Genomic DNA, 12,290 nt, shown 5'->3' with positions numbered 1-12,290 from the left:
ACAAAGTTTCTTTTACAAAGCAGTTGAAACAAGTGACTCCAGAAACCCGTTAAGACACAATAGATGACTTGGACAGTTAACTATTTCCCAGAAAAGACAGCTTGTGTGGCAAGTTGCTGGTAACGATTAATCCAACAGGAAATAAATGATGCTGTATTCTAAACCTTTTGGTATATACTTGCCATATTAAAGGCTAAGCAACCACACCATGTCTGTATTGTGCCTTCATATAGGCCTATGCTTTTAAGCACCAGGTTCTGGCCTTGACACTTTCTACAGCATTTCATACAAAATTTGTTTCATTCAACTTTTCTAGGGACGACACAATAAAACAATGGAGAAAGGAAATAATATTCAGAATGGAAATTTTATTTAACTTCTGTTTATCATAATACCCATATTCTGTATACATTTTCTATTAATCTCTGAGTATTTCATACTTTTAAAATAATTCCATTTTAATATTTAGAAAAAAAAATCATGTCGGAAACAAAATGTTGGCTTTTATTACACCCAAAACAGAGGAAAAAAAAAAATCAAGTCCCTTTTCTGTAATAATAAAAAACCGCCAAAGCTTCACCAACTTAACAATATACACAGGAATAACAGCAACTCAAAAACAAACAAAATAAAGGTTGATGACCTATACGCATTCCATATACTTTAACTACAGATTACAAGAACAGTTCAATTCATTCATATTTTTCACCAGTGTAAAATTCTAGATGTCAGACACTGTTCATCATTACTTTTATTATGTATGCAGCACTTTATCAGGGAACTAGCAAAAAAGACAACTAATCAGCATCTGGTCCCTTTAAGGAAATCTGTTTTCAAACAACGATAATTGCGGCTGCCTAATATGCAAAAACAGTATGTACCATTGCCATGCGAGATCCCCATTTGCTTCGATTTCTATTTTGCATCACATTATCAATAGTTATATTACACAACTGCCTCACCATGGAAAATTCCCCAACATGTAGAAAGACGAGGCATTTTCTGAAACGAGCAACAGACCGTACATGTCATCTTAACAGAAAGCAACTGCAAACCTTCACAAACTGTCAATGGGTGTTTCATATTTACTTTATAAATTTGAGAATACAATATCAAATCTCACATATAAAATGTCATTAACATAGGCATCTTACAAATATTCACAAAGTAGGCAAGCCTAAACAGATATGGACTTTATTACCACAGCCGTTATGTGAGCCCTTTCAGAAACATTGAAGTCGAGATGCAGATGTGACAGGACAGCACTTCCAACAACAAAGCATATCTGTGAGCTTTGGGTGATAACACAATGGCGTGGCAATGTGGTACAGACTCCCCATTTTAGCAGATGTGGTGGAGTAGCAAAGCTCATTGGGCTGTACTGGGAACAGGAGCGCTCTAAGGGGAATGCCGATTGAAGGTTGAAGGATTGGGTGAGAAAGATAAATGTTATATAGGAGTCAGTGACAGATCAAGGATGTGTCTGCTGCTCAAGGCTTTACAACAGGCGCAACTTCTCCCACAACTAGTACAATCAAACCATTAAAAAAATGAAATACAGAAGATAACTGTGAGCAAGACACCCTCTTAAAAAGGTACAACCGTCATTTAATAAATAATCATAGACCTGGCTGGCCATGCCAACAAAAAGGGTAAGAATATTTACACAAAAACTCCCTGAAATGTAAGGACAAAGGGAGAGATAAACACCATATAGGGACAATGTCAGGGAAAGAACACAAAACAGAGCAAAGGCTGGGGCTTGGGTTTGATTTTTAAAACGCATAGATGGGTGAGTGACTTTCTGAAATAGAGGAAAAGTGGGATGAAAGGGGGAAAATACACCAATTTGAAAGGCAGTTAGGGCAACAGTAAAGTGTCTCACCATATCCCGTCCAACGAACATAACACAGGGACCATGTGACTGACAAATATTCCAACCAAACTTGAACATATAAAGACCATAAAATAGAAATTTCATCTCTTTAAACAGTAAAACAATGAACAAGTATTTTATAGACTAAATTTAAATTCCATAAACCTAAAAAATGTCTGGCCATAAACCGTAAGTCACAACAGTTATTCTTAAAATGTAAACAAAATTATGCCTACGTTTACAGACCAACAATGGCCCTTCTGTGAAGAAATAAAAACAGACAGAAGGGTCCATTACAGCAATATGCACGATGGGTGACGGGCCACAGCCCAGTGAGAGCTGGGGAGGACTGCAAGACACAGGGGGGAATAAAGGGCAGGGATGGAGAAAAGTGAAAAGGCCAGTCGAAGGAAGGACCAACAACACATACCAACAGTTAAACCGTTGAATTACAGAGCTATGACAGAGGAAACCTATTGAAGACATGACTTCTCTCATACAACGTTATCCATTAAACATTACGTTTAATACATTTAATAATTGTTTGAAGCCTTTTCTGCTTTGCTGTTGTCTTCAAAGCTGAAAATATGCACAGTTGTAAGACCGCGTTTTATCTTGCTTTAAGTTATAGAACAAATACTATGCATGCAATACATCAGATTTGTTTAGGCATTTCATGAATATTAAAATATTGATTTGTGTGTCATAAAGACCTGCCATTTATTTGATTAGATATAATCTTAAAGGGCAGTTCTCCAAAGACTGAAAGTACCATCTAACATTCAGTCTTTAAAAGAGCAATACTTGTCCAGGTTCACGAATCCCAGAAAGTGTAAAACTAATTTTAAAGTTAGATATTATGCTAAATAATACAGGAAAGATTTGATCGTTTTTCGAAGAACCTATTTTGGTTGAACAGAAACACAAGCTGGGGTGTCTCAAAGTGGGACATACATGTATCTTACTGTATGTTTTCTTTCTGGGAGTCCTAGTGAATTCCACCCTTCACCTCAACTCCTCATTGCCTTTCATTCCCATCACCCCAGTTTCCTATCCTCTTATTGGTCCCTCAGGACCCCTGGTAATTTGCCTGGAAACGTGCAGTCTCCTCGTAAATCAGCTCCTTTAACTTCTCCTTGGGCAAGTCATCAAGCTCCATGTTAAATGTGAAAGGCTCCTCTGCAACCGGCTGCATGTACACACACACACAACAAAGCCAGTCAGTTTAGTGCACAAGACAAGTCATACAACAACTGCTAGTTTAACAAAAGCAATCATGATTATGCAGCAATTATAACGTGGTACCTGTACAACATCAAGTGGTTATTGTCAGTATTTAATAAACTGGAAAAACACAAAAGGAACAGTTTTGCAAAAGCAGGTCAGACATAAGCAGCACTGGTGGAAATGGTGCTGCAAGCATGCCTGCTGACAGCTGCTCATGCGCATTCACACACTACTGACCAATCAGGCGGAAGCCAAATGCAAACAGCTGCAGAAAAAGCTGCAGCCATTTTAGATAAGGAGACATTTTTTCAATAATATGTGCAGAACATTCTTTAACGTGTATAAAATGTGTTTTTTGGCTTCAAGGAATGAGGGATCACTGGTTTACTGTGTCATTGTTTATAATGGCTGATAAATGAGGAGCAGTAAAGTAAAGGCAGTACTTTCCTAACTTAAAACACACACAAAACGTTATCCAATGAATTAAGGCACATAAAGGCAAAAGGAAGAGTGTTCTGACTTCATCTGGAAAAATTAGCTATTAAGTGGGTTGTGACAAGTGGATTGGAAAAAGTGTCAAGGGAAACTAAACAAAGCGATTAAAAATTGAAACATTCCTTATGCAGCACTACCAAAATATACAGGCATTCACTAGGCAGAGTGATAGGATGCTAAATTTACAAATCACCACAATAGAAGAAATAAGGACAAAAAAAGGTCAGGCTCACCTCATCCGAGGGGTCATAGTACTGCTCCAGGTAAGGGTGGGCCAGAGCCTGTTCCACCGTAATGCGCTTGTTGGGGTTAAAGGTTAACATCCGGTCCAGCAAATCCAGGGCTGATAAAATACACAATGACAATGAAAACCTGCCCACAGCACATACATGGTGAACAGCAGCACGTCTTTATATTAGCTTCAGAACAGCTAATATGTTGTGCTATGTGTTGCTATATAGTGACCCCTGCTGGTAGCTGTAAGAAATCACCCCCTACTCAAGTAATTCATGCTATTCAGGGCTCACAAAAGGAACACTTGTTTTATTATTTTTTTTAATATTACTTTTTACATAGATTTAATTCATAAAGGACATTTACAATTTAAAACACATAACAGGTCCACCACAGTATAAAATTAAAATGCTTTGGTGACTTGTTCCATCAGAATCTGTTACAAAAGTGTGTCCATATTTGCATACTCAAAAAATTCGTTTTGGTATTAGTATGTGTGTATTTTTGAATACAATGTACATGAGAAACCTCACTTGTGATGTAAAGGTTCAGGTTCATTTAGGTTCAATTTTAAATTAGAGTATATAATGGATAAAGGAAGTATGGAAATAGAAACACAAAAGCATAGACTCTCCTCTTTTCAATAGAGCATAGAGTAGGTACCTTTGTTATCTGCCTTGGGAAACAGTTTAATCCATGGAATACTGGGTTTTGGGGGAAGAGACTGTAGGTAGTTCCTGGCCTTCATATTAATGATGCAGTTCAGGTCATCTTGAGAAGGGGAGCCCAAGATGCCTGGCAGGACAAAATCAATGACATACTGCATCAGTACAAGCTGACAGATTGTGCTGTAATTCACAATACCGTATCCAGGTGGGCCCAGTGTGTTTTACCCAGTATGTGGTTCAGCTGGTCCAGGTAGTGCTTCCCTGGAAAAATGGGTCTATTGGAGAGCATCTCAGCCAGGATACACCCCACTGACCAAATATCAATGGACATGGTATAGCCCTAAGAGAGCACAAATGACAGAGTCATTAGCTTTCTAGCATGGATTGCCTTATACATTGCTTGGTTATTTGCGCCATTTATGTATTATTTTACCTTCTAAGACTTTTTATTGGTTGCTTTTAACCCTTTATATATATATATATATGAGTACAGTTATATATACTCATATATATATATATGAGTACAGTTAGCAAATATAGCAACCAGCTGATCCGACTGTGGAATAAGCTTGCAGAGATGCAAGATGGGGCTCCCACAGTGTCCTGGATCATGCTCTACCTAACAGGTGGCATGTGATGCTTTGAGACCGTGTGGCACATTGTGGAGGCTTCGTATGTTCCTGGGAGCCTGTGAGATCACCACCCACCCAGGGAGAGGATGAGGGGGTGCTGTGATCAGAAAAGCACCTTGCGATCCACTTGAAGCACTTGACTAATATCAGATGCACCGTAACAAGGGAAGCCAGAGGAAGCCACTCTGGAGGTCTTATAATGTGTGCAAAAAGCTACAAGGGATCTTCTATGAGTCCATAGCAACGAACGAAATTTCCTAAGCTGTTGTCTTCTGGGGAAGCAACATCATGAGTCAATGAATGGGCAATCTCCAGAAGGACGGCAACAGTAAAGATATCACCCCTCGTGAACCACTCTGTCCTTCCCCTGCACAATGTCATATCCATCACTCATCCCACCACCATATGCTGGGCAGCACTTTCTCCCGAATGCCACAAGACAATATACCGCTTCCTCCCAACAGGTCCACTGTCATTTCTGCCAAATGTAATTGGACAGCATTCTTAGAGCCTATGTAGGACTAGGCTAGATAAAGCATGTATACAAATCAGCAGTCCCACTCATCCATCCATGTCTGTGTAACAATGACTCTCTCTGTACTACCTGCACTGCCCTTGCACTCCTGCACTTTATGTTCCGTGGTACCAGAATTTCCCACTAGAGATTTACATTGCATTAACATTGATTTATTCAGCAGACACTTTTGTCCAAAGTGACGTACAAGTGAATAGCAGAGAACAGGTTCAGCCAGAGTCCCTGGAGCAATTGGGGTTAAGGGCTTTGCTCAATCGCTCGATGGTATGATTACACTGCCAGCTATGGTATCTGAATCCACAGCCTCCCAGACATAGGCACAAATTTCTAACCAACTGCATTATACATCCAGACCCACCTACTCATGGGGTGGTGAGTAGTTCAGTTAGAGATTTTCTATGGATTGAGCATAAAAAGTTTTTTTTTTTTTATCCAAAATAAAAATAAAAATGGATTCAGAAGTCCACAAAAACTATACTGCAGATAAGAATTTTGAGATGTATTGAAGGTTCTCTAATTTTTACAGAAGTCTTGTGTGCAATGTGAGAAATGGCACAATGAACCCTTTAACACTAATTTTCTGTAGTACCGTTTCATTTCAGTAACCAGTAATGCACCCCAGCCAGTCCCAGAAAAAAAACAATGTTGGGGAAGAGCTGAACAGGATGCCAAGACAACATCTATTAGAATTATTAGTCTGAGAATTTGGGCACTTAATATATTGAATTTCAAAATATAAAATGTCTACATAAAAGACAATATACAAGAAGGACATAACAGCATGTTTGGCATGTAGAAGATAATGCTCAAAGTGGTACCTTGGAATTAAGCATAATCTCAGGGGCACGGTACCAACGGGTCGCCACATACTCCGTCAAGAAGCCTGTATGATCATGCTCTGGGTCAGCTATCCGAGCCAGTCCAAAATCACAGATCTAGCAGGTAAGAGAGATGGTATTAAAGATGGAAGGAATGCTCCAATAACAGCCATGCTTTTCATAGGTTCTTCTGTTCCCATCACCTCACAATCTCCATGCAAAGCTGAGCAGACACCAATCAGCTTGATCACAAGTACCACTGGATATTCCCTTTAATTCTGCCAAATTTGAACCCAGTGAAAGCTCAATGACCTACAGGATCTAATTCAGAATTGGTGCAAAACAAACTTACCAAAGTCTGAATTAGAAACTAACTAAAACATAAACTCTAAATAAATCAGCTACTAACAGTAAAGTGGAATCATTCATAGAAACAAAACCCATGTGTTGCATCACTCAAACTAATGACTATAATGACATTCATTATTTAAAATGCAGTTAAGTGAGACAAACTAAAATGTAATTTAGTAATAAAGTGTCAGGATATAAAGGGTGTAAAACCAAATAATTCAACCTTAAACATTTCTCAGTCTAAATGGATCAGTACACTTTACTACATTATCCTGCTATATACTGGTTTCCAGTAGAAAGAATGTCAGACACTCCATTTGTTAGTCTACATGAATGACAAACCATTGCTGGGTGGTCTACATGAGATACACCCTGTTACCTGGGATTCTTACCTTGAGGTCACAAGTGGTGTTGATTAGGAGATTGGAGGGCTTGAGGTCTCTGTGCAACACATTAGCTGAATGGATATACTTGAGGCCTCTAAGGATCTGGTAGAGGAAGTAGCAGATGTGGTCATTGCTGAGCTGCTGAGTCTTCAGCAGTTTGTACAAGTCTGTCTCCATTAGGTCCTGCACAATGTAGCTGATAGGCATGTACAGTTAAGGATTTTATCCAAAGGCAACATATACATTTCCTCCTACTGCAAAGATCATTAGATGACATAAGCATTTATTTCACATTTACAATATGGTCTTTCGCATGATGAGAGGTTAAGTTTCTCCAGTGCGCAAGTATCGATTCACATCGTCAAATTAAATAGAGTGTTACAAACACACCGAGCAGCATGGTGGCTCAGTGGGTGGCCCTGTTGCCTCATGTCCAGTGTCAGCGGACTGAATCCAGCCTCCAGAGTTTACAGTACTCAGTGTTCTATCAGTCCAAAGACATGGAGTGAGGCTAAGGGCACTTTTCCACAGCACCAAGTACCGTACTTTACGGTTTCCACTGATTCCAGTCGAGTACCAAAAGTTCTAGTACCAAAAGTGCCAAACCAGCTGGGGCACTTCTTTGGTACCTCAGTACTTTGGGGTGGGACTTGAAACGCTTTCTTTGTCGATTAGAGGCAGGCTATTTGCATAACCATACATAATACAAATCCTGCCTTGAAAACAGTTACGATCTCAGAAAACAATAAAAAGTGATGTGGTCAGAAGAACAGATACAATTTTTGTTGTGATTTTGTTGTAATAAATATTGAGGCATTTATAAAGCATAAAGAACTTTGTAAATCTCACAGATCCATCTAGGAGTGATTTAAACAGCAAGGATGAAAATGATTATGATTGCTGTATGTTTTCTCAGAGACATTCACGCAAAAGCAGTGGAGGTAAACTTTAAACATATTAGATAATCTGTAAAAGAATTACAATTTCAAAGATAGCCAAGGATTTTTTTTTTTTTCCTAGTGACAGTAAAATTGTTTCAGGTAAAGTTAAAATCCCTGCATATAATGTCCGTAGGGAATTGAAAGGAAGAAAAAGCCTGATCTTAATCTAGCTGACTAGTGACATAAGAATTGCATGTGCATAATATGCCATGTTGGTATTAATACTGCACATCAACCAGCCCTATAATATACTACAGTTATTTTTCAAATTCAGAACAAAATACCCCACCTTATGTGTGATGTCATTTGACACCGGTACCAGTTTACACCAGTGGAAAAACCAACACCTTGAAGTATGGTACTTTGAGAAAAGTGCCCTAACTGGTGTCACTAAACAATGTCACCCAAGCTCATGTGAATAAGACAAACTTAGATTTTTGGGAAGGGAACAAGAATGATATGCATGATTTCTAAACAAGTAATGAAACAATACACAATGCAATAACTTTTTGTATTAGAGAAAATGCAACCAGCTTATTCAAATTATTCATTATTCCCAACCTCTTTTTGCCTATGGCAGGTATAGCAGGAAGCCTATTTATATGGCTAATCACACTGTGAAACTGGCTCATTTTTTACATTTAGATAATTAATATGGACAGTCACCAGAAACACAGGCTATACATAGTTGGCCACCAAGTTGAAAAATATTTTAGCCTTTTTATGGAAAAAGCAGCATCCACACTTTATCGATTCCAATTTACAGGATCAAGAAGACAGAGTCAAATTCACACCAATCTGCCCAGGCAGATATAAATCTAGTTACAGCTGTGCTTGTTTACTTCTTTTCACATTAGCCAAATTCCTGCTGATGCTATCTTTTAAACATTGAGCAACACAACTGCCCAATAAACACCAAATTCACTCTGCAAAATGGACATCAGTTCTGCTTCCCCAATACCATCTTCAGCTGGGTTATCAGTGCAACAGACCAGTTCTTAACAGCCAGCTCAAATGTGCAATACTCATTTTTAAAATGGCAAAGGGTACTGTGTAAATTATTTATACAGACGATAAATCCAAGATTCCCCCCCCCTCCCAAATCAAGCACATTTGGGTACTCATGTAACTGTTCTACTGGAATTCAGCACAATTACATTAACTTTAAATGGAGTCCTAAGACCTCCCCAGTTCACTCTTCTTATCAGTCCATTTACAAGGCACCAATGGCACTTTTCCGCTGCCACGAGGAACTGAGCCACACCTAACGTGAAACCGCGAAGTAACAGTTTTCCATTGCAAAGTATGCGAGCCGTAGACAAGCCATATACGTGCTGAAAATAAGCAGGACCGAAAGTGTGAATAAACCGAGTTGGTTGGGTCACTACCATCTGATTGAAATGCGGAGATACCAGTGATTTGGGGTGATATGTATGAATTATCTGAAGGAAAAAAAGGCATATTCTATATATTACTCACTATTAGTAATATTGCACATGGGAATGTTTTGATACATTCCTGATAATTCGTAACTTGAAAATTTCCAACCTCATACTTAAAAAAGTACTATAGAATGAAACAGAATGGATTCGTAATGCAAATTTACACAAAGGAATGCAAATTCCACTAGTGTCGGGTGCTAATATAACAGCGATTCTCACAGACGTGCTAGTGGGAATTAGTGCATAGCAAAAATGTAAAAATAAATAGCACATCATGATGTACGCCACATGGACAATATAGATGTAGTTTTAAGTCACTGTCGCTCACCAAACCCGGAAAGTGAGCTGGAATCGTGCTGTATAAGTTTAGTGTCTCTATGCAGTGAGGCTCAGGTATGGGTCGGTTCCTGTATGGCAGTGGAAAAGTGCTACAAGATATCCAACACAACCTGCTTCTTTCTACAGGATTAAACAGTTAACAACTCACTGCCTGACCTAGAGAAACATAATCCATAATTACAACCTCTACGATAAACAGGAAATCATGAATACACACTGAGTCATTGTCCTAAGGTGGCTGAACATCTTGCCTTTCATTTCTTAACAAAACAGCTACTCTGTAAATTTGTAGACAGGCTGATTTATAAAGAACTTGGACAACCAAAATGACACTATGTTCTCACATGGCTAGGGTGTGAGACAAAGATAAAGAACTATTTGTCTAACACAGAAACTTCAAGCAGAGCGTTCTTATGTAAATAGGTCTATAAATTTTAATCTGCAGCTTCCAATATATATATTTTTTTATGTAAATAGTTACATTCTTGCTATTTTGGGGTGGTTAGCTCTTGCTCCAATACTGCTTACACTTGGGCATTCACGGGAAGTTCAGCCTAGCCAGTGGGCTATTAAAATCCATACCCTTGCCATCTGCCTCGATTGTACCTTGCTCTGTGCTAAATAAGTAAATGTACACATCAAGTAAGCAGTATAAGCAGACGGGTAAACAAGAAACACTTAATGCAGGGAGACATAAAACCTGCAGTGAGGCCAGAGGAACATGGCAGTGGTTTTGTGAAGGATACACATCTCTCATGTTGTCAATGTGCCGGGCTCTCAGGATGTCATTGATGCCGATGATGTTCTCATGGCGAAATCGGAGCAGGATCTTGATCTCCCTCAGGGTGCGCTGGCAATACGTCTGATGCTCGAAAGGGCTGATTTTCTTAATGGCCACACGCAGCTTGTTAACGTTATCATAGGCAGAGCTGAGATTGAACGTGTACAAACAGCAATCGTTAATTTTTACAGACGTGTCGGTTTCTTAAAAAAAATTAAATTGTCACACTGCACATATCAAACACTGACTCGACGCAAGGGAACCGTTTCGTTAAAACTGGTTGTCTAATTTATATGCAGTTTAAACTTGTAAGAAACCCAAATCAGTTAATAAATATCAGACACCAACCTGAGATCCCTATATTGTTATACTTTTGTTACTATACAGGTTTGGCCGATGCCAAACGTCCATGAATCCAAATACTCATTTTCAAACTAACACTACAGGAAGGACACGGATCGCTTCATGCGGCGCGTAGGCAGATAGCAGCAGATGGAGAGCGGCACTAACCGACAGGCTGCTTAAACTCTGACATTTCCTATACGAATCTCAACAAGAATATGCCTGCCATTCGTAGCCATCGTGTAATTTATTCACCGATTGAATGCACCTAGAAAACGAGTCCAGGGAGCCTGCACCACCGTCGGGCGGTTATTTCCCATTTAGGAGTTAGGCTAGCATGACTCGGTAATTGAATTGCACGATTAAACACACATCAAAGAGCCCGTGTCTCGTTAATAATGCATTAAGATGCCCGGGCTTTTGGGCTGTTCTGCTTCCTGTGCAGAGAAGAAATCGGCGGCTAAGCGCTGAGCAAGCTGCGACCTGGTCGCCTCAACCACGCCTAGAATTCTTGCGCGAGGAGTGCTAGCTACTAGCCAAGTTAGCCTGCGGGTTGTAAACACGACACATATATGCTATCAGGGGTCAAGAACGCGTTCTAAAAAGTTTAATAAACCCGGTAAAAGAATAAATCTGATGTTTATCAGGCCAGTGCTTTTTCCTGATGTTTCCCAGTCGGCGAGCTAATTTGAAAACATATAAGACGAGTATCTCGTCCTGACGTTTTAGCAGCACGGAACAGAGCCTCACCAAACCATTCCATACGCCCCCTCGCCGATGTACATCAGGTCCGTATAGCGGGGTCCCACGTCGAAATTTTGCCCCTTCACCGACTCCAGGCCAGGTTTGGACCCCGCCGCCCCGGTCGCTCCGCCGGGTGCCGTGGCGTTTCCAGGCCCAGCGGCTGCGCCGCTACCGGTGGCTGCGGCTCCGCCGACTGTCGCAGCGCTGTTGTTCGAATCTGCCATCGTTCCTCTAAGAAATAACAACCGTTTAACGCTTCTTCCGCAGATACAAACGTTGAGATTCAGGCGTGCGGGTATTCCTCGGAAAATACAGATTTATAAGCTACGGACTTCGCGAGATTTACTCCGCTGGGTCCGTCCGTTTCCTTGACAGACGCCGCGAACGCTGCCGAGGGGCCTGCTCTGTATAAACGCGCTCCGATTCCGCGCTGAAACGCGCCCGACAGGCTGGAGATGTAGCCGTGCGCGTCCACGACG

At 40.2% G+C, this 12,290-nt stretch overlaps 1 protein-coding gene across 1 annotated transcript; it reads right to left on the bottom strand.

Annotated features, from left to right (window-relative positions):
- Positions 1-348: 348 nt before the first annotated feature.
- Positions 349-12,259, bottom strand: mapk3 (mitogen-activated protein kinase 3). The gene is made up of 8 exons (XM_023796522.2): positions 11,818-12,259; positions 10,691-10,873; positions 7,229-7,418; positions 6,486-6,602; positions 4,726-4,840; positions 4,496-4,627; positions 3,832-3,941; positions 349-3,065 (listed from the first exon to the last, which is right to left on the bottom strand). The coding sequence occupies exons 1-8, from the start codon at positions 12,033-12,035 to the stop codon at positions 2,946-2,948; spliced, it is 1,185 nt and encodes a 394-aa protein (XP_023652290.1). The 5' UTR covers positions 12,036-12,259; the 3' UTR covers positions 349-2,945.
- Between the last annotated feature and the right edge of the window lie 31 nt (positions 12,260-12,290).

The sequence above is a fragment of the Paramormyrops kingsleyae genome, chromosome 5 (genome assembly GCF_048594095.1).
Source record: "Paramormyrops kingsleyae isolate MSU_618 chromosome 5, PKINGS_0.4, whole genome shotgun sequence".
Taxonomy (NCBI): Eukaryota; Metazoa; Chordata; class Actinopteri; order Osteoglossiformes; family Mormyridae; genus Paramormyrops; species Paramormyrops kingsleyae.
This window is presented reverse-complemented; position numbering and strand designations above follow the sequence as displayed.

Excerpts from the sequence above, each read along its gene's own strand:
- mapk3 (XM_023796522.2), bottom strand. The coding sequence starts at position 12,035 with ATGGCAGATTCGAACAACAGCGCTGCGACAGTCGGCGGAGCCGCAGCC. Across the intron at positions 4,841-6,485 it reads AGATTATGCTTAATTCCAAG|GGCTATACCATGTCCATTGA; the intron begins GTACCACTTTGA and ends GTGCTCTCTTAG. Across the intron at positions 3,942-4,495 it reads TCCCAAGGCAGATAACAAAG|CCCTGGATTTGCTGGACCGG; the intron begins GTACCTACTCTA and ends GTATTTTATCAG.